The sequence below is a fragment of the Lingula anatina genome, chromosome 1, assembly GCF_051362555.1.
Source record: "Lingula anatina isolate TDL-2025a chromosome 1, LinAna3.0, whole genome shotgun sequence".
Taxonomy (NCBI): domain Eukaryota; kingdom Metazoa; phylum Brachiopoda; class Lingulata; order Lingulida; family Lingulidae; genus Lingula; species Lingula anatina.
Window position 1 is genome coordinate 33775858 of NC_141767.1, and position 27530 is coordinate 33803387.

The following is a 27530-nucleotide window of genomic DNA, read 5'->3' on the forward strand; positions in this document are numbered from 1 at the left end:
TGCATTATTGTCTTCAACTGAAATTATGCAGGATTCAATAAGTTTTGCCAAAAATCCATAAAGAACTACATGTTGATACTTTGAGCGGATTCTCAACGAATTAAGCCAGGCTTTACAAAGCCGGTGACCTAAAAATGGCGGACGTACATGAAAGAAAAACCGCCTAATCTTTTAATAGTCTCTCCGCCTCCCCACACGTCGTCCCTGCGGGGTACAGTAATTAAATCGCGTCTCCGTTCGCCATGCGGAAGCTACCTGAGAAATATTAAGTGCGCATGCTCATCAGTTAAACTCGTGGTGAAGAAAGCATGGCGGCTGAAGGCGATCGAAGGAAAAAAGCTCTTCTGTTCTATTATCTTTGAAAACAGAGACGAAAAAGGAATAATTTGGCCCGTAGAGCAGCAATGAATCGACTATCTACGGAGATAATATCACCAGAGATATTCACGGAAATATTAATGTTCGGAGCCGAGATTTAATTACTGTACCCCGCAGGGACGACGTGTGGGGAGGCGTGTGAGAGGCGGAGAGACTATTAAAAGATTAGGCGGTTTTTCTTTCATGTACGTCCGCCATTTTTAGGTCACCGGCTTTGTAAAGCCTGGCTTAATTCGTTGAGAATGCGCTCTTATACTGCTTCGTCTTCAACTTAAAAACGTACAAACAAATTAAAAACATGATATTTATGAAAAAAAGAAGAGATAAGAAAAAATCTGTATTCTTGTTCTTGGATATATCACACATTAAAAGAAGAAATAAAAATATCTGTATTCTTGTTATTGGATATATGCAAGGTCAACTAACAGTGCTAAAAATGTGAAATCACCCATCAATAATATGGTCTGCTGTGAAACAGTCATAATTTATCCATCCAGACCTAGATGCGCTTGTTACTCTAAACACTGAAGCATTTTAGTCACTTTATTTATATGTTTAAACAAAGGCAAAAATATATCTATGCAAAGAAAGTAAGAGATACTAACATTAAAAAAAAAATCCTAATTCTTGTTCTTGAATAAATCACACTAATCTAGCATTAAAATTTGCCATCTTTGGTGTGTTTACATTCATTGATATTAGGTATAAAATATGACCCAAGGAATTTCCAAGATATAAAGCTTTTTTTTTTTTTTTTGCTAAATAGGTAGGTATTTTCCACCAGATTTACCTGCCAAAATAACATGAAATGTATATAATATGAAGGATATAAATATGACAAGGAATTTTCAAACATGTAGAGAGTACATATAAAGCCTCTATCACAGTAGGCCACTCACGGCCTTGAGGCTTGTTTGTGTCCAAATTTTGCACAGAATCTCACATGTCGCACAAGTTCTTCTTGTAAAATTTGGAGTTCACAGACAGCCCATAAGCATGCAGAGAGGATACTGGACATGTCCAAAAGATTCTATAAATAATCTACGAACAACAAAGCTGCAAGCTTAATTTAGAGTATTTGGGCAAAGTCAAGAAAACTTTGTGGTCCATGATGTTGTTTATGTTGCTTTGCATGGTGGCATGCCAGAAAATTCAGCTGATTACATACACTCTATTTCCATAGATTTTTAGATCGATCTATCCCTGTGGGGAGTCTCACTAGATTACTGTCAGCTTGGCCGGCTTAAGCGTCTGTCCCGCCTGCTAAAAGATGTAAGGGGGTAATTAAATCAATAATAACTCTTCCTTTGAGATTAAAAAATCCGCAAGAAATACATTGTAAACAACGCATGGAAATATATTCTATTGCATTTTACCACTAAAACGGCCGTTATCGTAGTAAAACTAAAATCTGTGCTTGTCAGTAGGGCTTTCGATGCCTTTCTTCCCGGTCATCAAGGCATTCGTTGCCAATGACGTTTGGGTGTCACGCGGATTCTCGCGTTCATTCGAGACCAAAATAACATATGGCGCCAAACGCTAGTGCAGTCCGCAGACGTAAGTTGCGAGTTTTTGTACAGTGCGTCGGATAACGAACAGCCCAGAATGGCACACATTGTCGATATAAATGCATTTTTAACAAAAAGACGAATATATATCATGAATCTTATATTATTGTTATATAGTGTTGTTGTTGTCTGCTTTTTCCGCGGTTTCAAGTAGGTCACCAGTGACTATGCAATGTCAGAGAGAGCTCCGTCAGTTAAAATCTCTTAAGAGATTTTAACAAAAAACCGTACGTTTAGGAAAAAAACCCTGGATTAACTTTGAATGCAGGAATGGGGTTGTTGACCATTGGTAAGTACGGGAAAATTGCCGTTTTTTTCCAGGAAAATCCAATTTTTGGCCAAAACAAAGAGTTATTATGACTTTAACTATGGTGTCTGCTCAGCTGACTGCAATTTAGCCTGAACCCCCAGGGAGTTAGGTAGATCTAAAACTTAATCTTTAGATCGATCTAAATCTCTAGGAAAGCACCCATAGACTTTGCTGTAGCCAAGTGTTCATCTAGCCACGCCCTTAGACTTGACCTCCTACATTTTTTCAAACCCTTCATTTCAAAGAGAATAGCTATCCCCCACATCCCCCACAACCCCCACATGCCCCACACCCACCACACCCACCACAGCCCCCACACCCTCCACACCCTCCACAAGCCCCACCTTCCTCTCTCCCACAACAGCCAGCACACCTCCCACTGTTAACATGGTTCTTGATATAGGGGTTGCAAGGGGTTGTAGTCAAGAAACCCGCAGAAACCAGAAAAGATAGATCCTGGTACTTCATGTTTTTAAGTTTGGCTTTTTCTGGTGGTCGAATATCCTGTGAATGTAATGCACGCCTTAGGTAGGGACGGGGTTGGCACATCACGTGAAGCATGGACACAGAAAAAGCTAGTGCCAGGTGCTCAGCAACATCTTTAGTCCCTGCACTGATCATGATCTGACTGTTCTCCATGTTTACTCTGACATCTCTAACCCTGAAATCAAAAGTTCCAGAAGATGGGACTCGGATAACCGGTGGCGGATTCTTCTGGCCATGGACCAAATCATAGCACATGACCGTCAGGTGACCTGTTTTCCCACGGCGACCAGGAGTGCCCCTCACACCAGGAATGCCTGGCTCACCAGGGACACCTAAGGTAAAATAATTCAGACATTGCATAACGTGCAAAATAAACAAGTTGCTGCTGACAGGATTTGGTCCATGAATAGGGAAACAATAGTAAACAACTGGTCATATTTATGGCTTTTCCCAGACGAAAAATTTTGACATCTCTTGTGAATACCATGACATATTGTGTACCTGAAGATTTAATGTTAAAAGAATAACCCTTACTTGTGATATGTCAGTATAATATCATGGTATTCTTTATAAAACCCAAAAACCGTTTCACTTTTTAGAAGTATAAACTGTATTGCCTGGTGCTGCCACCTACCACGTACTCCTGGAATTCCTTTCACATAACCCTCCCACTTCCCTTTCACTATGGCCCAGTCTCCGCGTGCATTCTTGATCTGAATTGCCCTCTCAGCATTGTCTGTATTCAGAATACAACACCCACTTTTACCACTTTCCAACTGGAAAACAGAACTGACAAACTTGACAAAAGATAATAGTTGAGAAATGAAATTCATAATTAATAAATTACAATAAATCCCACTAATATACAATGTTTAAATAATAATAATTTTATTTGCTTGCAATATCTGCAGTTAGAAAAATGTTTGCAAATATCTCCAATCTGTCTCACATACATGAAAACTTGGAAAACATTTTCCCTAGTAATTAATTTAACTACTCCAAACTGAAAATACCCTATGGGACCCTCCTAGTCCCCCTGACCTTTCCTTCAACTAGTAACTGAACTGTTAACTTCTATCCCGCTGACCTGTAATTTGTCTGGTAACTGGTCGGTGTCAATGAGGTGACCCAAAGCGACCATTTTGTTCTCATAGAATACCTGCACTGCAGACATCAACAGTGATTCACAGTGAATTATACGACAAATGAAGCACAGTTTCTCAATGTGATTGAATATCCTGAATTAAAAATATATCAATATGACAGAAACATTACTAAATGCTGATAAAAAAACTGAAATTGTAATTTACTGTCAATACCGTGCAAACAAACAATTAGTGAGAATACTTGTACCAATACAGTGCATTGACTTTCAATTTAAAAAAAATCAGAAAATAAAACATAATAAACAACTAGGATCTGAGTTAGTAGTTAAAGAGATAACAACTGTTCTTTTTGGCTAAAAAAGTAATTTTCCTGGGATTAAGGACAATTTTCCCATACTTGCCAATGGTTAGTGAATCCATTTCCACATTCAAAGTTAGTCCCCGTTTTTTCTAAAAAGTTTGGTTTTTGTCATATTCTGTTTAGTGATTATTACAGAGTGTATAGCCATCTATGGAGGTCACATGACGTAATGGCAAGCACAAATTCCAGACTTATTGCATTAACAGCCATTTTGGTGTTTAAATATAATTATGTACAGACACAGATGTGTCTGTACATATAGCTATCATCTGCGTCTGTCATCGCCGCCGTCGTCGCCGTCGTCGCCGTGCACTTTTACCGATAACACGATAAGTGGAAAACCATTTTACCTTTTGACATGAAACTTGCAGAACTGATGAATATTCATAATACGCAGGTCAAGTTCGAAAATCAGCATGATCGGGTCACTTTTAGGGAATTTATGCTGTTTTTTCACTTTTTTCAGCATATATGCAGCACCGATAACACGATAAGTGGAAAACCATTTTACCTTTTGCCTTGAAACTTACAGAACTGATGAATATTCATAATACACAGGTCAAGTTCGAAAATCAGCATGATCGGGTCACTTTTAGGGAATTTATGCTGTTTTTTCACTTTTTTCAGCATATATGCAGCACCGATAACACGATAAGTGGAAAACCATTTTACCTTTTGACTTGAAACTTACAGAACTGATGAATATTCATAATACGCAGGTCAAGTTCGCAAATCAGCATGATTGGGCCATTTTTAGGGAATTTATGCTGTTTTTTCACTATTTTCAATATAAATACAACACTGATAACACAATATAAGAAAAACGGATTGGCCAATTGTAATCATACTCACAGGAGTGGTCAATCTTACTAAAACGCAGGTTGAGTTCCAAAATCAGCATAATCAGGCCATTATTTTAGAAGTTATACTGTTTTTCACATTTCCTCAGATTCAATTATTAGGCATGTTAACAGTCTCATTATTTAACTAATAAGATGCCTAAAAGTGTTTGTTTGATATTTCCTGCATCTTTACAACATTGTTAGTTGATTATGTAAAAAACATGGTAAACTTGTTATCATGTATTGTGTAATAAAGTGTCAAAAATGGAAATAAACTCATATCATTGCAGTTTGTCAGATTCAATCATCCACTATGTTCAGAATCTCAGAATGGAGGAAATTGGACATTTAACACTGTTCTATTGATACTTTTCCCATCTCATCAATTTTCTTAGTTGGTCATATAAAATGGCAGTAAAATGTTTATTTTGTTTTATGTTAAAAAAGTGTTAAAAATGGAAATAAACCCATTTCAGAACAGTGCTGTCTTGTTTACATTTTGGCATTTTCAAGGCGTGACTTTGAAGTTCCATGGGCCTGAAGACCTTTGCTAGTCACATTTTCTGAATATCTGTGAAACAAATATTTTATAATTAAAAATTGATGGTCATTAAGCTGTTAAACATTATGTAATATTGCATCAAAATTTGAAGAAACCCCTATTTTGGGCACTGCTTCCATGATGACCATTTAAGGAAAATCATGTCACTTACTGTTCTCAAACTTACAGGAAAGAAACATGGGACTAAAATACAGCTTCAGTAGGCAATGCAGTCTGTTTGGTATTTTTATTTATTTATTTATTTATTTTGGCAGTTAAACAGTTTTTTGTGAAAATTTAATTTTTCACATATTGGCATTTTCAAGGTGTGACTTTAAAGTTCCATGATCTTGAAGACTTTTGCTTGTCACATTTTCTGAATGTCCATGTTACTAATATTTTATTAATAACATTTGATTGTCATTATGCTGTTAAACATTATGTAATGTTGCATCAAAATTTGAAGAAACCCCTATTTTGGGCACTGCTCCTATGATGACCATTTAAGGGAAATCATGTCACTTACTGTTCTCAAACTTACAGGAAAGAAACATGGGTCTAACATACAGCTTCAATAGGCAACGCAGTCTGTTTGGTAAATTTTTCTGGCAATTTAACAGTTTTTTGTGAAAATTTAATTTTTCACTTATTTGCATCTTTATTTTCTGTTCTTTGTCTGTACATTTGACAGCTTTGCTGCCTTGTTTTTTATATTTCTATGAGTTGTTTACAATGTACGTATTTATTTTTAAAAATGGATATCTTACTAACAGTTGTTATCCCGTTAAAACCAATCAAGTATGAAAATTGAAGTGGACACTATGCTTCATCTCACCTATGTGATGCCACCACACATGCATTCTTTACACCAGAGGGCAGTAAAGTCAGTGGTGTGGGACCCCACATGGACTCGAGGTTCTCTGGCATCACAGCCTTAACAAATTTGTCAGCCACTACATGTAGGATAGCTGGGCCTCGCTGGAGCTGACCAATGTGCATCTTAAGCTGGACGTTCAACTCTTCTGGAAACCTAACAGTCAGAGAAAAATGGTGGTACTTCCCTAGGTGCTCCTCTACAAGATATGCCAGAAGGTGCTGACTGAGCCCAATCTCCTCCCCACCACAGCCACACCATGTCCTTGTTGTGTCAATGGCCTGGAGAATAAGGTATGGGTGCTTCCCTGTGTCATAGAAAAAACGCTTCCCCTTAAAGCTGCCAGATGGTATTTTAAATGACACAATGTGCTTGCATGCTCTCTTGAAGACCTTTTTTGAGGGTCCAAGGGGTAAAGAAAGCTTACAGAGGAAAATTTTGACTTTCCCTTCTCTGGTGCTAGGTGGTACGTTGATGGCATCTGCCTTTGTGATGGTGACATGAGTGTGTTTGGAGGTGATACTGCTGACCTGTGCAGTCGTCATGGCAACAATCTTCCCCTCTGGTGGAGAACCACGGAACATACATCCAGGTTGTGCAATGCTTACACCATATAAAGCCTGCCAAAGTCTTCGTGTCAGTTTATTTGCTCTGTCAAGCTTGGATCCCTCGCTGCGATCATTTACAGTATCATCATGGTTTAGCATTTTTCTCAATATGTTGACTGTGTCTATTTGGTAGATGTTTGGATGTACCTGGTGTGCATGCCAGACAAGGTCAATGTCATAGCAGGGGACAAGAAAGACATAAGGATTTTGTTGTTTCAAATACAAATACATTTTGTAACGCTGAACAGCCTTCTCTAAGAAGGTCCAGGATCTATAATGGGGGAGGGATACCTGATAATAGAACACACTCTGCCTTTCAATGGCTGCCTCTAAATTGTAAGAACATTTTGTTTGGTAATCATAGGATGGTGAAATATCATCTGTCAAGTCCACCACAAATGGGACATCTGGACCATATTCCTGTATCCAGAAACCTTTAGTCTTCAGCAAACAATCACTTCTCTCTTGGTCACTGAGCAGATGATGGTGTATGACTGAGTTTACAAGTGCCATGCAATCCTCTCTGTATTTGAGTGGGGACAGCATGTGGCAGTGCCATACCCAGGCAACATCAAGAGGAGCGGCAATCTTTTGGCCTTTGAGCCTTGCAGCAAGTGGCAACCATAATTCCTCATATCGCTGAATGGCACGTCTGACTACAGGCCCGCCATATAAGTTTGGGAACTGGTTCACACGAGCCAGAAAATCAAGTTCAAGCAGAGCAGCTGCCTCCGCGTCAATCCCCAGCTTAAGACTTTGTGCCTTGGCTATTGCATCTCTATACTTCTGCAATGGCATCTCAAGTCAATAGAAATTTTACTGGCCTAGAGCTAGAATGCAGTCAATAATTGATTAAAATAACCATGTACCAATGCCTGAACTCTATGCATTAATAACACGAATGGAAGCTTCTTTTATCAATCTTTTAAAACCGAACAAACGATGTACACAAATATACATGTTGGCATACTAGTACTTATATCTATAAGATAAAGTGGCCATTCAAAATGAGGAGAGCCCAGTGCTAGCTAGGCCGCAACCTTAATATGGTGGACATACATGAAAGGAAGACTGCTTAAACCTTGTAATGGTCTCCCCATGCATCAGTAATCATTCAATTTTTTCAATGGGGAAAAATTGTGAATTTTACAGATAAAGCATTTTTAAGTTATAACTTTCTTAAAATTAGAACAAAATTAAAAATCAAACTCTAAACTCACAAAGATGAAGAGACCCTAAGTGTACATTAATTCCCATCACAATATATACTGCTCAAAAAGTGAGGGAACACTTACATGTACATGTACAAAAGCAGATATTAAAAAAGAATGTTCCTGTTCATGAAACAAGCTCAAACATTGCTTTCTTGAATCGTGCATTGTGCTGGACTTTACTATCATGTATCATAATGCAAATTGGCCTAAAAAGGAATGGGGGAGGATCAAAGTTTATGTTTAAAGTACTTAGGATGCCTTCATTATCATGTGTATCCACTGCTAGAAACCATGCTTTGCAACACCTCTCCGACTCTTTGCCAAACTTTCTGCAAGTCAATGACTTTTCCCAGATTTCCTGGGGTTTAGGATCAAGATATTTTTTAACATTTTGACTAGGTACACTGTATTGCAATGAGTTTCACACCTATATGCAAATACACCAACACAGTCCAAAAACAAAAGTCTTCCAAGTTGAGGTTATACATGTATGTGACCTAATCCCAAGGTCTTATATATATATATATATATATAGTCTATGAAGAGATGTACCACTGGGATGGCACAGCCAGAAGACGTATCGGTCTTGGCAAAAGCCACGTATAACCCCAGTGCGCACTCTGGTGGTACAATTAACAGAATATTCCAAAAAGATATTAAAGAACAGATGAAGACATTACAAAACTTACCCATGTTACAGTCCGGATAGTAATGCTGGCAATAATGAAGAAGAGATTTGGAATTATACTTGGAAGTCTAATTATCATGCCCATGTACTGCTTTTATAATACATTACTAAGGCTGTATTCCCAGAGCTTTTAGATCGATCTATCCTCGCAGGGAGTCTCACTAGATTACTGTCAGAGAATCCGGCTCAAATGTCCGTCCTGCCTACTACGAGCCGTAAGAGGGTAATTAACCTTTGTGTCCGCCCGGCTGACAGCTATTTAGCGTGAACCCCCAGGGAGTTAGGTCAATCTAAAGTAGATCGATCTAATCTCTGGAAATGGGGTCTAACATGTAATATCAAGTCTTAAATATGACCTTTAAGCATAAGAATACACTTCAAGGTCAGATATGATTATTCTATGTATGTGAATTCCCATTCAACCTCAGTGGTAACTAGGGGTTTCTGTTATGATTCAGAGTTATCTGACTTTAAAATATGTCAAGAAGGATTTAAGCAACATACTTAGTCTCATATATTGTATTGTTTGTCTAATATAAGGCTGATTTTAGAAATGAAGAATGTGTCATTTTCACATGAAAAGATATATATGATTTAGACTTAGTGCAAAATGATAAAGTGTGCATTTTGGGCCATGAGTTACCCCCAGTAGTTTTGGTGGTTAGCTCTGTGTTCTTGAAAGGCAAACCTGCAAAGCAAAATATGTTAAAAACACAAAGCTCTTGAGAACTCCAAAAATATATTATACAAATCCAGTACATTTTTTTTATCAAGATGAGGCTTTTACTTCTACTAAGTACCTCTGCAAGTTTAATAAGTAAAATGGTCTTCCTTTCATTGTACTATCAAATAAGACCAAGTACCAGTGCAGTGACACCGTTGCATTGTTTGAATTTTGTTAGGTGCCTCACAACATCGTTACATTTATAACCATGGTAACCCTATTATAATGATACAGTGTGTAGTGGGGGTCTAAACCTTTCCAAAAGGTTTATTATGGCGCTTTTTCTCCCCACCTTTATGTTTAAAGGAAATGACACCATATTATATACACAATAGGAATCAATTATATTACCTGTTAGGTTAAAAAAATATAAAGGAGTTTTTCATCTCTGGTAAAGTGCATTTACCCAAACAAGGTTGGGAATTAGAACAATGAGTTAACACCCAATTGTATTAACACAGAATAGGAATTGACTCCAAAGTCCCAAAAGCTGAAATAACCATAAAACAGAGCAAAAATCCTCATCTTTTTATTTTTCCTCAAAAATCCGTAGCTGTTATAAATACAGTGGTGGATTTAGAGGGAGGTCAGGGGGTCCTGACCCCCCCCCCCCCCCCCCCCCCCCCCCCCCACCATCGGTTTCTAAAAAATATGTCACACCAATGTTCCTCCCCTGAAATCAGAATTATGACTAGCTAAATCATAGTTCTAAACCATACCAAAGGCCACTGCTTGCTCTCCCTCCTTCAAAATGACCTACATGTACTTTATGTTCTAAGGTAATGAATGAAATTTTGTGAAAAGCCTGAATGAGGTTAGCTTAAGTCAAATATTACAACTTGCAGTGAGGAATTTTTATTATTATTATTTCTGCATGTTGTATATTATTAATTAAGAGTAATCGGTAGTGTACAAAAGGGAATTCAAAACCAGATCCATTTGCATGTACAATAAGAACAAATGATACAGAGACATAAAATCTTTATTGATAAAGTAAGCTTTACCAAGATTATAACAGTATGTATCACCAGAGACCACTTATACCATTTCTTTTAAATATCAATTGTACAACATTACATTTAGGGACAGCCAAGAATGCACTGCTGTTTTCAACTGATATTATTCAGGATTCAATAAGTTTTGCCAAAAATCCATGAGGAACTACATGTTGATGCTTTTACTGCTTTTAACATTTGTGAACATTTAGTTGCTTCACCTGTAAGTTATGAATGTACAAACAAATAAAAAAGATTATATATATATATATATATATATATATATATATATATATATATATATATATATATTAAAAGGAAAAAAAATCTGAATTCTTTTCTTCTTGGATATATGCATGGCTGACAAGTGCCATTTTACTGCTTTTTTGTAATTAAAAAAGTAAAATGACTGATGAAAAACGTGGACTGCATGAAACAGTCTTAATCCATACAGATCTAGGTGCTCTTGTTACTCGAAGCACTGAAATATTTGTCACTTTATATTTTATTTAAAACAAATAAGAAAATATACCTATTAAAAGAGAAGAAAACTGAAATAATTTTATAGAAAAACATACTCTTGTTCTTGAATATTTCACTTCCCTTGTAAGTTATAAATTAATGTACAAACTAATAAAAAAAGATTATACATGTATATATGAAAAGAAAAGAAGAGATAGGGAAAAAAATCTGTATTCTTGTTCTTGGATATATGACATATTAAAAGAACAGATAAAAATGCATAATCTTTTTGTTGGATATGTGCATGGATGACAAGCACCATTTCACTGCTTTCAAATAATTAAAGTAATGAAAGTGAAATGACCCATCAAAAATATTGCCTTCTACATGTGTGAAACATCTTAATCCATACAGATCTAGCTGCTCTTGTTACTCTAAGCACTGAAATGTTTTAGTCACTTTATATTTCATTTAAAACAAATAATAAAATATACCTATTAAAAGAAAAGAATAGATAATATTATTTAAGAAAAAAAAAATATTCTTGTTCTTGGATATTTGACATATTATAATTAGCCCCATACCTCAACTGTCAGACTATAGGATCATGTAATTGTTCCACATCCCCCAGATGCTGCATGTGTACATAAAAGATGTGTTGGGAGGATGCACATTACAATGCAGTTATTACATCTTATCACACTATAATCTATAATCATACAACAGGGCAGGGGAAGTGAGATGTTCTGTGAAAAAGGTAAAAAATTCCTAGAATGAATTTTATTGCTCGAGATGTGAATAGACAGACTACCTTACCAATATTTCTATGTTATGACTAAAAAGGACTTCATGCTTGTTACTCATTAAACACATATTTCTATGAAAATTAAAGAGATATGTTGCAAAGATATAAAAATAACCCTAACCCAAAAACAAGTTACACAAACTTAGTTGAATACAGTATTTATAAAAGTAAATTTTTCAGGTATAAATAAGGCAAGTTGATATGACCCTAATTTAGGCAGAAAAATTACTAACAATAACACAGGAACAAAACTTTCATTTATCACAAGAACCTTCAACACAAACAACAACATTTACAAACAGCCATGAATGCAGTGTTGTCTTTAACTGATATTATGCAGGATTCAATATTTTTTTCCAAAAACATGCCCCCCTGAAAGAATTTTTATCCAAAAAGAACTACATGTTGATGTTTTTTTCTTTTAACATGTAAGTTCATCATCTATTTGTTAAAAAGGTACAAACAAATAGGAAAAAGATGATAGTTATGAAAAGAAAAGAAGAAATAAAAATTCTTCTTCTTGGATATATCACAAATTAAAAGAAATAAAAATATCTGTATTCTTGTTCTTGGATATATGCATGGTCAACAAACACTATTTTGCTCAGACTTGACCTCCTACACTTTTTCTAAACCCATTATTTCAAAAAGAATAGCTATCCCCCACATCCCCCACCACATCCCCCACCTCCACCACAAGCTCCACAACCCCCACATGCCCCACACCCACCACACCCACCACAGCCCCCACACCCTCCACACCCTCCACAAGCCCCACCTTCCTCCCCCCCACAACAGCCAGCACACTGCCCATTGTTAACATGGTTCTTGATGTAGGGGTTGCAAGGGGTTGTAGTCAAGAAACCCGCAGCAACCAGAAAGGTCAGATCCTGGTAGTCAAGTTCGTATTTTTTGTTGTTTAGTTTGGCTTTTTCTGGTGGTAGGATCTCCTGTGAATCAACGGCACTCCTTAGGTAGGGGCGGGGTTGGCACATCACGTGAAGCATGGACACAGAGAAAGCTAGCGCCAGGTGCTCAGCAACATCGTTAGTCCCTGCACTGATCATGATCTGACTATTCTCCATGTTTACGCTGACATCTCTAACCCTGAAATCAAAAGTTCCAGAAGATGGGACTCGGACAACAGGTGGCGGACTCTTCTGGCCCTGGACCAAATCATAGCACATGACAGTCAGGTGACCCGGGCGACCACGAGTGCCCCTCACACCAGGAGAACCCCGCACACCTAGGGTTAAATAATTCAGACATTGCATAACATGTGCAAAATAAAGAAGTTGTTGCTGACAGGATTGGTCAATTAACAAGGAAACAATAGAAAACCACTGGTCATACGGTATTTATGGTTTTTCCCAGACGAAAAATTTTGAGAATCCTCATGAATACCATGACATATTGTGTACCTGAAGATTAACTGTTAAAAGAATAATCATTATTTGTGATATATATCAGTATAATATCATGGTATTCCCTAGAAAATCCCCAAAACTCCTTTTGAGAAGTATAAACTGTATTGCCTGGTGTTGCCACTTACCAGGTACTCCTGGAATTCCTTTCACATAACCCTCCCACTTCCCTCTCACTATGGCCCAGTCTCTGCATGCATTCTTGATCAGAATTGCTCTCTGAGCATTGTACCGGTATTTACCCAGGGTACAATACCCACTTTCACAACTTCCCACCTGGAAAACAGAACTGAAAAACTTGATAAAAGATAACAGTCGAAAAATGAAATGCATAATTAATAAATTAGAATAAATCCCATTTATATACAATGTTTAAATAAGTAATTCTTATTTTATTTGCTTTGCAATAACTACAGTTAGAAAAAAATGCTTGTTAATATCTGCAATCTGTCACACAAACATGCAAACTGGGAAAACATATTACTTTCCTAGTAATTAATTTAACTACTCGAAACTGAAAATACCCAATGGGACTTTCCTAGCCTCCAGCTGCACTTAGCTTCACTTAGTACTGTAACTGAACTGTTTTATCCCCCTGACCTGTATTTCGCTTGGTAACTGGTCGGTGTCAATGAGGTGACCCAAAGCAACCATTTTGTTCTCATAGAACACCTGCACTGCAGACATCAACAGTGATTCACAGTGGATTATACGACAAGTGAAGCACAGTTTCTCATAATGATTGAATATCCTGAATTAAAAATATATCAATATGTCAGAAATATTACTGGATACTGATAAAAAACTGAAAATGCTATTTACTGTCAATATCATGCAAACAAACATTTAATAAGAATACATGTACCAGTACAGTGCGTTGACTTTCTATTTTCTTAAAAAATTAGAAAATAAAACAAAATAAACAACTAGGTTCTGAGTTACGTAGTAGTTAAAATCACCAATAAAATATAGGTATTGAAGTGGACATTATGCTTCATCTCACCTATGTGATGCTATCACACATGTATTCTGTACACCAGAGGGCAGTGAAGTCAGTGGTGTGGGACCCCACATGGACTCTAGGTTCTCTGGCATTACAGCATTAACAAATTTGTCAGCCACTACATGTAGGACAGCTGGACCTGGCTGGAGCTGACCAATGTCGATCTCAAGCTGGACCTTCAAATCTTCTGGAAACCTAACATTCAGAGAAAGATGGTGGTCCTCTACAAGATATGCCAGAGGGTGCTGACTGAGCCCAATCTCCTCCCTGCCACAGCCACACCAATCCCTTGTGGTGTTAATGGCCTGGAGAATAAGGTAGGGGTGCTTTCCTGTGTCATAGAAAAAATGCTTTGCCTTAAATCTGCCAGGTGGTATTTTCAGTGACACAATGTGCTTGCGTGCTCTCTTGAAGACCTTTTCTGAGGGTATACTGGGTAAAGGAAGGTTACAGAGGAAAATTTTGACCTTCCCGTCTTGGATGCTAGGTGGGATGTTGATGGCAACAGCCTCTGTGATGGTGACATGAGTGTGTTTGGAGGTGATACTGCTGACCTGTGTGGCCGTCATGGCAACAAGTTTTCCCTCTGGTGGAGACCCACGGAACATACAGCCAGGTTGTGCAATGCTTTCACCAAATAAAGCCCGCCAAAGTCTTCTTGTCAGTTTATTTGCTCTGTCAAGCTTGGATCCCTCGCTGCGATCATTAACAGTATCGTCATGGTTTAGCATTTTGGTCAAGATGTTGACTGTGTCTCTTTGGTAGATGTGTGGATGTACCTGGTGTGCATGCCAGACAAGGTCAATGTCATAGCAGGGGACAAGAAAGGCATCAGGATTTTGTTGTTTCAAATACAAATACATTTTGTAACGCTGAACAGCCTTCTCTAAGAAGGTCCAGGATCTATAATGGGGGAGGGATACCTGATAATAGAACACACTCTGCCTTTCAATGGCTGCCTCTAAATTGTAAGAACATTTTGTTTGGTAATCATAGGATGGTGAAATATCATCTGTCAAGTCCACTGCAAATGGGACATCTGGACCATATTCCTGTATCCAGAAACCTTTGGTCTTCAGCAAACAATCACTTCTCTCTTGGTCACTGAGCAGATGATGGTGTATGACTGAGTTTACAAGTGCCATGCAATCCTCTCTGTATTTGAGGGGGGACAGCATGTGGCAGTGCCATACCCAGGCAACATCAAGAGGAGCGGCAATCTTTTGGCCTTTGAGCCTTGCAGCAAGTGGCAACCATAATTCCTCATATCGCTGAATGGCACGTCTGACTACAGGTCCACCATATAAGTTTGGGAACTGGTTCACACGAGCCAGAAAATCAAGTTCAAGCAGAGCAGCTGCCTTCGGGTCAATCCCCAGCTTGAGATTTTGTGCCTTGGCTATTGCATCTGCAAACTTCTTTGATGACATCTCGAGTCGGAAGATTTTAGTGGCCTAGAGCTGTACTGGATGCTCTCCTGGAGCAAGAAGAATGCAGTCAGTGTTTGATTAAAATAGTTATTTTTGAATTTAAATAACACAAATGAATGCTTCATTTATCAATCCCTTAAAATTGAACAACTGATATATAGAGATATATGTTTACTAGTATATATCTGTAAGATAAGGGGTTTTGTACTATCTCCAGGGGCGGATCCAGAGATATTTTCTGACAGTCTTCCAAATTATTTTTGTTAATCCATCCTCCATTTTTGACCGTCTTCCGACAGAATATATTAGATACCCGTCAGTGTAAACTTTAAAATCTGACCGTCTTCCGGAAGACCCAGAAGACGGCCTAAATCCGCCCCTGATCTCAGCCTGTTATGTGAACAGAATTCCATCCCTGACACGTGTTTCATGCCAAAAGTAGGTAGAGATACACTGTATGTAGTTTTCCTCAATGAACCCATATTAAATCAAAATTCACAAAAGTTCCTCATCCAATTTTGCCTCCCCGAACCTAGTGTATGTAGCACTGTGCACTGCAACGTTGTACTTTTTGAAATAACGTAACTTCTAAACTTAAAAAAACACCACCTCCAGTTTTGTGCTTGATAAACTCTACAATTTTAAATAAACACGGGATCTCTAGTTTATAAAGTTCCAGAATTAGAAAAAGTTTTTAGTTTTAGCAATTGATGGCTGCATCTCCTGTGAAAATGGAATGACTGATCGCAATCTCACGAAGATGAAAGAAGACCTTTATTAATTTAACTTCCCACCATAATAGATACTACTCAAAAAGAACACTTAGAAAAGCAGATATAAAAAAAACATTTACTGGTCTATAACTAAAAACATCACCTTGTCTTAATCTGGCTGTTTCAAATTGTGAATTCTCATAGGCCTGAAGCCTTACATCCGTTTTACCTGTTGTGCATAATTAAAACTTACGTGTTGAATTTGCTTTTAAGCATAATATTATATTTTGACAGTAGTCTATTTTGTGCATCATTATTTTTATCAACTTCAGGTTTTTTGTTCTACAAAGCACCTCTGCAAGGTAAAATGGTATTTCTTTTATTATGTTACCAAATGGACCAAGTACCGGTACCAGTGCAATGGAACCATTGCATCGTTTGACTCGTGCAAGGTCTCAACTTTATCACATCTATTTCCTTTGTTGGCATGCCAAGGTCTGTTCTATTAATACAGGGCCGTAGCCTCCGGGGGGGCAGGGGGGGCAGCTGCCCCCCCTGGGATTTGAGGTAAAAAAAAAAAGCAGGCAGAGGCACGCCTTAGCGGATTGGCTCTCTTGCTTGTCCACAGAGGAAGAAACTTTATTCCTAATCCTGGGACAATCTACGAAATGAAGTCCAGTGGGCGTGTTGTGTTGAAAAAATGACTGTACTTATGGCAAAATGAACCCACAATTTCTTACTTCTGATTGAGCAATAAATAACAGTTAAAATGCACCAGAATGCAGTATTATACATACAGTTTTTAAACATTTTTCCACACCCTGGGAGGGGGTGACCCCCTCCCACACCCTCCCCCCTTGGGGGCTTCGCCCCCTCGTGTCCGCTTACTGCCCCCCCTGGGATTTTGCTCAGGCTACGGCCCTGTAATATCTTATTTCTATCCTTGCAAACCTTGTGTCGTGCACCCTTTGCCTTTTTATACCTCGTCATGCATGTGCTAAAAAGTTTCTTCATCGTCTTGACCGCCCTTTTGACTTCTTTATTGGGTCAAATAAATGCTGTCACGTGGCACCCCTACTCACTTGGTTTTCACCGCTTGAAAGTGGGGTAGGGTGAATAATAACTTTTCTTTTGAAAAAATCCAGAGGAACAAGGAAGACAACAAGCTTTGCAAAATATTTAGACAGAAAATATGACGTTGGATTGTTTTGAAATACAACTAATGAATAAGATGTTTTCATTTGCTTGGCCCTGAGGCTAAAGCCCTATGTGATATCCAACTTTTCTATTTGAGTAATTTTAAATTATTGTGTCAGATAGAGATCAACATAACATGCGCACCACTTAATATATATATAAGGCGCAGGTTAAACAAAGTTTGAAATGGTCACGTTTTCTACATCTCTAACATCAAGGAGTTACGACAGAACTCCTCGCTAACACATTTTATACTAAGCAAGCAAAATTAGTAAGGGTGTAAATTTCACTATTCGATATCGTATAAAGAGAACTTGTGTGCAAAATGTGTTGGAATATACCATTGAAAGACCCTTTCCACTTGTTTTGTAGCCTAGGGTCTTCTCTCCGGCAACATGTTACAATGGAACGTGCATATACTATATATCAGACCTCTCTCGGAGATACACAGGTGTGATTTATGTCTCTTTGAGGTCATAGATCTACTGTAGTAAGTTTTAAGAAAAGGAATTTCCACAACAAGGTCTAAAAATAAAGTACTCTTTTTTCTTTTATAGTACATAATAACATGTACATTGCATCTGAATTTTGTACGAGTGTAAGCATGCATTCGCCACCCCCTTCTCCAATCAAAAATAAAACGGTGCCGATTTTACTACGTACTTTGCAGTCACACAAGTGTTTGAACAGGTGCGAACAAAAAATCCGTAGGATATATCTTATTCACATGTTCAATTGTTTTTACTTCTTCCATGCACTATAGTTTCTAAATGCTGGTAGACTAACTAAAAAGAAATAACCTAACATGCTTTAATTCAAACATTTTTTTTCCAAATTTTACCAATATAACCAACCTGGAGATGTAGATAAAGACATAATACCTACATCTCTTTAATTTACTCCCCGTCTCAGCGCTGCATTGTTTAAGTGCGCTCTGATAGTTGAAAGTGAACATAAAGAGGATAGATGAATCAGCATATGGGACAGATTTATGTTGATGAACGCTGCGCATGACACGCAACTCACCGAGTCGGGGCAGTGATAACAACATCAGCATGCTGTGAGGAGGCACGGAGAGAAAGGTAAGAGACTTCTCAAATTTGCCTCGTTCATCGTGGATAATGTACGCAAATCCAGTTTTCAACGAGGCTGTAGAATACATTTAAACGTAATATTTCAAGGGAGATCCGCATTCTTTGGTGGTTCTGGAAGATAGTTAACTTCATGCATATTGCTTTGAGCACTACTACGCATACCTAACCGATGTTTTCAGTTACCCGGGTTGATGTAAATGTCTGGTTTGAAGACCAAGTGGTCAAAGTGTTTATGGGACCATAACCATATGAAGAAAACATATTATTTGTAATTGCGGGTCGCTCTTTTCAAAATAGATTTTGACAACTAAAAACTGCTTCTAGTTACTGACTTCGTCCAGAGCAGATTCGAGGCTTTTTTTAAGTATTCATGACATTATTTCATTAATCAAACTAAGTCACTGGCTTCTTCCACCGCCCATCACGTCTATAACATAACAGTGACTATAGAATATTTAACACGCGTTTTGGTCGACATTATCACTTAAATAGTATTGCTAATTTTATGGAGTAGCCCAACTCGGCCACAGTTGATGAAATATTCATTTTCGTGACTTGGCATCCACGTTTTAAAACGTGAACGCGACAAGATCTCCGTGTTCTTATTACAGCGAAATTATACAGGGAGATTTTGAGATAGCTGGTGTGTTACGTGTTAAATGCCAGGGGTTACTCTATGCATCTGGATAATGAATTACAATGAGGCAGGAGGACAAGCGTTCACGTATAACTCGCTTGTAATCCCTTTTCCTGAAAGTGGTCTATCTCTCTTAGCTTTTAAAAATCTTTTGACTTTTATATATGCTTTTTATTATACATCTGGAAAATGAACTGTCGTTAGCTTTGATACTTTATCTTAATAGGCTGGAATAAAGTACATTCCACTGGAGAAAAATAGATAATAAAATATTATTTTTTCTTGAGTAACATTCAACTCCTGTCACAGTCAAGGGCTACATTGCGTGCACGCGCTCGTTATATTAAACTCACGAGCTTTGAGAAATCACTCAGTGACGTCGCATTAAGGAAATTGGACCTTCAGAGACAAGTCGTGTCATTTTTCTTCGTGCAATTTACATTTGTAGGAAAATGTTGACAAACATTGCAAAACCCGATAATCATGCACCATCCCCCAAAGTCATTTTTATATTAAGACCCCAATACCTTCTAATCGTGACAAGTTTTGACACTAAATTGAAATGATAATATTTAGACAAATCGTCGGGATTCAATGTGAGATTACAAGGACGGAAATTCAAAGAAATGAAAAGATTCAGTTTAATATTCAGTGAAACCGTAACGATGAACTGTGTTAAGGCAGGTCCCTCACTCCCATATTCATCTAACCTCAGTCTACAGCCACAGACCAAAATAGTCTAATATCCCTATAGTTTTTTCAAATCGTTTCTGTGACTTAGCAAAAAGTGTTTGCAAAATGCGTCGTAATCCTGCGTATCAACATAGTTTTTTTTCATAGCAAAATGCGTTGCGTCTGCGACATGCGGCTTTATGCGAAAAACGGGACTGTGCTTTTCCTCCTCTTCATCATTTCTCATGCTTTTCTGATGAATTGGTTCGTATTGCCTTGTCAATAATCAAACAAAAGTTTCTTATTTTGTATGTAGGTTTCTCACTACAGTAGTCGGACAAGCCTCATACGATGTAAAACTACAAACGGAATTTTTAAAAAAGAAAATTGTTATTAATCACTGATTGCATGATCTCTGAATACGGCTCTACGTTATTCCTCTTCTTCATTTTTTCTCCAATCAATCCGTTCCTGTGTCCTTATCAATAATAAAACAAAATGTTTCTTATTTTGGATATAGGTTTCTCACTGCGGTTGCCGGACAAGCTTCACACGATGGCGACCAACGAAATCCGTATTTTACCCCCTCCCCAAGAGCGCACAGCACTGGTCCAGAGACCCGACAGGCGTTTCCCGAACAAGAACACGTATCGCATTGTCGGGGGTGTGCATGTGACATTTGGGATCCTTTGTATTGTGTTGGCCGGATTGGCCATACAACAGCGAGCTCCATGGAGTCACCTCGGGATTGGGCTGTGGGGCGGTGTTTTGGTAAGGAAAAAAAAAACTACCAGAACTTTACAAGTTGTGTCATTATTGATTAAATATTAAAAATAATTGTAAAACTACATATGGAATATTTAAAAGAGAAAATTGTTATTAATCACTGATCGTATGATCTGGATTGGGTTAAACTTTAGATGTAGGTATAATTCTTTCTATTTTATGTCCTTTTCAGTTTATCGTAACGGGTTGCTGTGGGTATTCGGCATCACTTTTGACGAAGAAATATAAGGTATATTATATGATTAATGAAAATATTAAGTTTAAAGTATAACATCACAAGGCCACAAAGCGCAGGTGTATTAAAATTGTTACAATACATTTCATAATGCCATATCAAATTATCATATCTGGCAAAAGACTAAAAAATCATTATTATTATTATTATTATTATTTATTTTATTGATTGATTAATTTATTGTTTGGACCTCCTCAGGTTACTGCCTTCTTGATAATGTCCATTGCCTCGGTGCTAGTTGCGATGCTCACCGTGATTCTGTGTGCCCACGGAGCTATTAGGCAGACCGGCGGTCCCGTCTGGATTCACCATGTCTTTGGGCATGACGACGATGTAAGTGAGGCAAACTTTACCCTTATTTAGTAAGTATGTCAAATCCACGCCACCAAATTAATATACGTGTGGTGCCTATAAATCTTCCCCCCAGGATCAAATCAACAGCTTGAGCTGATTAGCTCAGGTTTACGCCATACCATAAAACATAATTGTTAAATGTTGCAAATAATTATGTTGGAAAATTGTGAAATCTTTTATAGATTCATCAACAAATTAAGATGTTTGACAGTGTGATCAAATGTATTTACGATCTTTTTACTTTTTGTCCTCCTTGTAAATTATTCAAGGGTAGATTAACTTAAAATTGATTCACTGCATCTTTTAGGGGGAGCATTTCTATCACGCCCAGATTCATGGACCTTCTGTCGACCATCCGAATGAATCGCAGAACCATTCTGTCAATGTGTTCCTGGCAGTTGTTGGCGGGTGCGAGGCACTTCTCGGCCTGTTCTCAGTCTGCATAGCATACAAACGGAGAACAACCGACAACCCAGGATCAGTGATGCAATCGGTACGTGGTCCACCAGAATATGTTTCAAGTTTGAAGATGTGTATCATCGCGACAGTGCCGAATAGATACGGTTCGGCTCTGTGGTTTTACATTGTCACCTCTTACACGCAATAGATTATATGAACAAATGAATATTATTTTCTGAAATTTTACTATATGTATATCATTATTGTATCAAATTTACTAATCCACCAGAATATGTTTTAATGTTTGTAATATGTTTAAATATATTGTGGCGATAGTGCCGATTAAAGATTAGATCTAGAGCTTCTAGAGTAACCTATTATACGCAATTCATTATGAATATATAAATTACATAAATAAATGAATACTATTTGATTAAATTTTTACTTTATAAAATTGTTTAAGTTGGCACTTCTTCATTCTTTCATAGCTGTTTTTCGTTCTCATCTCTACAGGGTTCACAGCTGTCTCCATATGTGGTTTATACTGTCCCTGCTTCATCCGCGTTCATCGTGCCACAACCAGGTAATATAATGGAGTAAATATTCCTCTCTTCGCAACGCAAGAACTGGATTGGCGTGTTACTGTGCACTGACTATTTTATTTGAACTTTAAGCCTCTGAGTGTTACGTTTAAGCGAGGTAGTTGTTCTAGATGACCATGTTAAATTCGCTGTGCACGCTATTCACACATACTACATATCTATGAGATAGTGAGAAAGTTTTAGTCTCATGACAAAAGTTATTTTGTGTTCACTTTAGGTGTAACAAAGGTCTTCGTGGTGTGTGATGGCTTTACTCTATATTTTTAATGCAGTAATATATTTTTTATTCGATACTTGTTTCATTATTATTATTATTATTATTATTATTATTATTTTAAGGGGAGAGAACATTGCAGGACAGAGCGATATTTCTTTTTATATTTGATACTGAAATGAACAAAAGATATATGCTTAATATTTGGTATATAGGCCTATGTAGCTAAAATGTAAGTGTTCACAAATGTCATATTTAGTGAAACGAATGTAATTTTTTCGTCACCATTGTACAACAAACTTAAAACTGCATTATTTTCGATTTTAGGTATGTTGATGAATCTGGCTCCAAGCCAGCCTGGCTGTTCTTCCGTGCTCCCCTCGCCCACAAATGATTCCCAAGATGCAATGGGCTCCCAGTCCACACCAGGCCTTCCGCCATCTTACAACGAGGCCATATACAAAGTCCCAAGTGGTTCGTCAGAGCCCTTCGATATTACAAAGTACCAGAATAGCCAAAATGAAAACAAAATTTAGAAAGGCATTATTCATTCTTGGCGTTCGCTTGTTCAAATATGAAATTCAACTATACAGTAACCGTATAAATGATGTTAACTATTAAGGATGCTTTTTGTACTATTTTTTTAAAAATCAAATTGCTGGAAATATTTTTGACTAAACATTACGAAACGTCACGTAAAGAGCATGAAATATTACACACCCTTAAAATTCGAAATTTGTGAATTCTTTTGAAAAGAAATACGCTAAATACTGTTTTTTATTTCGGTTGCGGGTGCTTAATTTGGTATCTTAATAAAACCAAGTGTTTGGATATCATATCTTGTTCCTTCTTCATTCTTTCCAGAGATAAGATCAATCCAGAAGCTCTAAGGTAGTCATCGGGCCTCAAATGTCCGGAAGAGCCTGTAAGCAATAAGCAATAATAAAGTTCAGCATTCGTACCAGTCCCCCCCCCCCCCCCCCCCCCCGGGACCCCCGGCTCCCTTGTGTGAAGGAACTGAGGGTCCATATAACAAAGAGTCTGGCCTCCATTAGGTTCGTACAGATTAGGGTTAGCGTGACGTAATTGGGTCAAAATCTAGGACGGGGTTCACCTGTGCAAACCAAAGGAAGCCAAACAATGGGGGACTGGTACGCGATACCGGGGTACCCTCTACCAAGACGACAGATTTATTTTTCACAATATATTCACAGATGTGTCTTTAGATAAATAGACGGTCGTTTGGTGCTCTGGCTTTTGGAAAATTTACCTAAAATATCTGCCACCCTGGTGGAGGGTAACACCGGGGCGCTTTGTACAATGTGCAATGTAAAATGTGTGCCTGAGGATGTAAATAATATCTTCATGGCATGCCCAACTGTAAATTGTTTCCTTGGTTCTGTACCTTTTGAAGTCCCATATCAGGATGGTGAAGTTTTCTCAGGCAAGCCTGATTTGTGTGCAAATCAAGTGCTGTAAATTTCATTATAAAACACTACATCTTTACAATAATTAAAAACTACAATTGTGCTAGTTGGGACTAGCAATTGATAACGCAATAATAATTATAGTTATTATTAAAACAGTTATTTTTAAATAGAAGGAGCACCGGCAAATTTCCATATTGTTAATTTTCAGTTTTATTAAATTGAATCAGTCAAACTGAATCGTCATCCGGATTCTATTCTCAGCAGGATGTGTATGATGGACGAGAGGGCGACGTTAAAACACAGGAAAAAACCTGCGTGGCAAATCTTTATATTGGAGATATGTTCTGTATTGCAAGGCAGTGGTGGTTTCTCCAACATATTGAGAATTTAAAACAGTGAGGTCTTCACAATTTTATAATACTCATCCATCAAAGAACACACCCGGGCTATTTCAAATCTCAGTCGTCGGAGTTTGTGTAAATTTTATCCCCATGTTCTTTAAATGCGCCATGTTTCTTCTTCGATATCGACTTTTATCGATGCAGAATTAATATCCTCCGTTTTGCCAGTGTCGTTTTTATTTTCTTCTGAATTAGTTTTGACAGAATTCGTTTCAGACTCCTTCTTAAAGGAGACAGCTGTCCCGTTAGTGCTCACAGGTTGCATTTCCGGATCCCTCTCCACATCTGCGGGTTCTGTTGTAAGGGCGGACCCATTTGAAACGGTTGCTCCATTTCCACTGGTCGTAGTTTCTGTAGGGAATGTTTGACCAAAACGCCCTGAAGATGAAAATAAAATCCCGATTGAACCTGGCCATGGGAGATAATACAATTAAGAACACATCCTATGTAAAACAGATGGGTTTTTTGTAGAAAGATCGATGATACTGCACCATCATTCGAGAAGTGCGTTTTGTTACATATAGGGTCTAAAAGAGTGGCACACAGCAAAAATAATGCATTGACGTACCTAGGTCCACCGGCCACACGGCTTTCGTGGCCAAATATGCTGTTAACACACAGGCGCTTATCAACAATAATTCAAACAGGAGCAAAACAGAATCAACTGCAACGTGCATCGTCTGAAAAAAGATATATGTAAAAATGTCAATTCAAATTAAATACATGTGGGTAGGTTTCAGAGTAATTTCCCATGACTTCCCAGACGAAATATAAAAACGAAATGCCTGGTTTTCATTGTACAGATACAAGGAATAGTTGTAATAACTCTATGTCTATCATCTAAACCTCTCACCTAAACTGTAGATAATGTCTGATAAATTGTCTAGAATTAATGTCTATTAATTGATTCTAATATCTTTGAGTACTAAAATACCCCACCCTGAGAAACTCATCCCTGTTTTATAAGCATGCCTCTGGGTTTCCATAGAATCTGGAAACAGTAGGGTGTCTGTGGACAGTACAGAGGTTAGTCACTACTGTCCTCTGAAACTCAGGGTGTAAGAACGCATTCAGAACAGCGGACTTACAGATCTGCGGATCAAATATGGCGACCCACTTAAATACTTGCCGCTTAATTCCTGATTAGGCACCAAATAGATTCCCCGCGGCCCGGGGATCACGCAACAAGCATTCAAGTGGGTCGGCCATATTTGATCCGTGGATCTGTTAGTCCGCTGTTCTGACTGTGCTCGAAGACTTACTTTATAATCATATCTGCATACAATGGTTGTAGTCATAGGTGGTCGGGTTGGGACTGCAGGAGCGCAGCTGATTCTCCTGGCTTCGCTTGCCACGGCATCGACTGTCAGCCCAAAAGCAATTATGCCTGCGAAGGCAGACACTGTTGACAACACCATGCAAACTAGAATCTTGCAAAATACACAGAACAAAGTGAGTGAGAAGAACTGGATATATATAGATGTATAAAACAATTTGCATTAGGCACGATAAAACCATAAATTATTAAAAAAAATTTTTTTTTTTTGGAAACAAATCGAGGCGGTTGGCGAAGAAGAGTAGGGCTACTATGCATCCTGTTTCACATACATGTAAGAACATAAACCCGAAAATTGTCGAAACTTTCAGAACAATCTTTAAGTCTACTTTGATCAGGCTCTTAGCCAGGAAACCCGACTTATGTTTTTTGTGAAACGGGGGCCAGTAGTAAGCATTGCAGGAAAAACATTGCAAAAGTTTCTTTTTCAGTGAACTACTATGGATTCATCTGCTTGAAATAGTTTGGGATGACAAAATTACCCAGTGAAAGTTTTTATTTATATTTTCATGCAGAATTCCATCAAAGAATCGTATATTTCACGTAAGTCGCTTAGAAGTTATTCTGCTACATGTACCTACCGATCTAGTTGACTTGTTAGATGACGCATAAACGCCACTTACTCCTGCGGAGACGCACTGAAATGATATGAAGGTAGATTGTCACCTGGCCAAGCAAAAACTGAGATGAAGGGAAGATCCATCTTATTTCCCAAAATATAACCCGTACACATGCCGTTTGATAATTAGAAGGAAGGTGGGTTTGCTACGTAGTAAGCCCCTCCTGGGGCGGATCCAGGATGCGAAGCCGATCCTCCCCTCCCCTTCCTTGGCGTGGGGTTCGGGGCCCGATGAAGGGCTCAGAAAAATTTTGATATTTTAGAGGGAAAACGGTGCCATTTGATACGGTTAGGAACTGTGATTCAGCTAGTCAAAATTATAATTTCAAGCGGGGACCATTGGGGTGATTTTTGTCAGAAATCGAAGGGGGGGGGGGGGGGCAGCCACACTGTAAATCCGCCACTGCCTCTCGTTATCACTCTATTCTAAACTCATTTCTAAACTGGATAGCAATGCAATGCAATGTAGCGGTTGCTTTCTAGATATAGGCACTCAAGCTAGAGTGAACAATTTGGTAGCACTGAGTAAGTATCATGTAACAACTCAGAGTTTCTAAGTTTCTAATGCACGCACTGTTTGGCTCACGGAAGGGGGGGGCAAACGCACGCACGCACACACACAAACACACACACACACACACTCACATATGATCGAAAAATGAATTGTAAAAATGATTTCAATATTGCGTGAAAACCATAAAAGGAAAACCAAAAATACTTTATAATTGAAAATCAGAGCACGAAATACGTAAAGAAACTCCATCCATAGCGTATCACATTCCTGGTGGCATTTACTGAAATAGAGACAAACATGGATATTGCTCATGTCCCTGGAGACAATGGGTAATTATGGAGAAATTAATTGGTAACGTATAGAAGGTCGCTTCAGTAGAGTTCTAATCATGGGATCGTGGACAAGAATACAGTTGAATAATAAAGACGAATAATACATAGGTCATTGATCCAATAGGAAGGAGCAAATAATGGCAGTACACATATGATATATATATGTGCAAGCGAGG

The 27530-nt window shown here is 38.0% G+C and overlaps 3 protein-coding genes across 13 annotated transcripts in view; 1 reads left to right on the forward strand and 2 right to left on the reverse strand.

Annotated features, from left to right (window-relative positions):
* Positions 1–99: 99 nt before the first annotated feature.
* On the reverse strand, positions 100–18702 carry LOC106156973 (uncharacterized). Of its 3 annotated transcripts, none has more exons than XM_087011602.1 (5): positions 18615–18702; positions 14390–15866; positions 13987–14137; positions 13515–13662; positions 100–3074 (listed from the first exon to the last, which is right to left on the reverse strand). In XM_087011602.1, exons 2-5 carry the CDS (start codon positions 15817–15819, stop codon positions 2509–2511), a joined length of 2295 nt encoding a protein of 764 aa, XP_086867728.1. In that variant the 5' UTR covers positions 15820–15866; positions 18615–18702; the 3' UTR covers positions 100–2508. The 3 variants fall into 3 exon arrangements, with proteins under 3 accessions (XP_086867728.1, XP_086867721.1, XP_086867731.1); XM_087011595.1 differs by lacking the exons at positions 13515–13662; positions 13987–14137; positions 14390–15866; positions 18615–18702 and adding exons at positions 3377–3518; positions 3830–3980; positions 6428–7904; positions 8978–9846; XM_087011605.1 differs by lacking the exon at positions 100–3074 and adding an exon at positions 12872–13069.
* LOC106157304 (uncharacterized) lies at positions 18644–23558 on the forward strand. Its single transcript, XM_013532920.3, has 7 exons — positions 18644–18811; positions 20653–20903; positions 21091–21147; positions 21352–21486; positions 21815–22000; positions 22420–22489; positions 23050–23558. Exons 2-7 carry the CDS (start codon positions 20688–20690, stop codon positions 23256–23258), a joined length of 873 nt encoding a protein of 290 aa, XP_013388374.2. The 5' UTR covers positions 18644–18811; positions 20653–20687; the 3' UTR covers positions 23259–23558.
* The window catches only part of LOC106157310 (uncharacterized), a 9061-nt gene continuing 4611 nt past the window's right edge, over positions 23081–27530 (reverse strand). For 6 of the 9 annotated variants that reach the window (XM_087011659.1, XM_087011657.1, XM_087011649.1 and 3 more), the window contains exons 3-6: positions 26471–26527; positions 25816–25983; positions 25122–25233; positions 23716–24931 (exon numbers count right to left, since the gene is read on the reverse strand). In XM_087011659.1, coding sequence (XP_086867785.1) covers positions 24651–24931; positions 25122–25233; positions 25816–25983; positions 26471–26527 — 618 coding nt within the window. In that variant the 3' untranslated portion in view covers positions 23716–24650. Of the gene's footprint in view, positions 23646–23714; positions 24932–25121; positions 25234–25815; positions 25984–26470; positions 26528–27530 lie in introns of those variants that run through there. The other 3 variants (XM_087011623.1, XM_087011612.1, XM_087011631.1) reach the window with 3 other exon arrangements.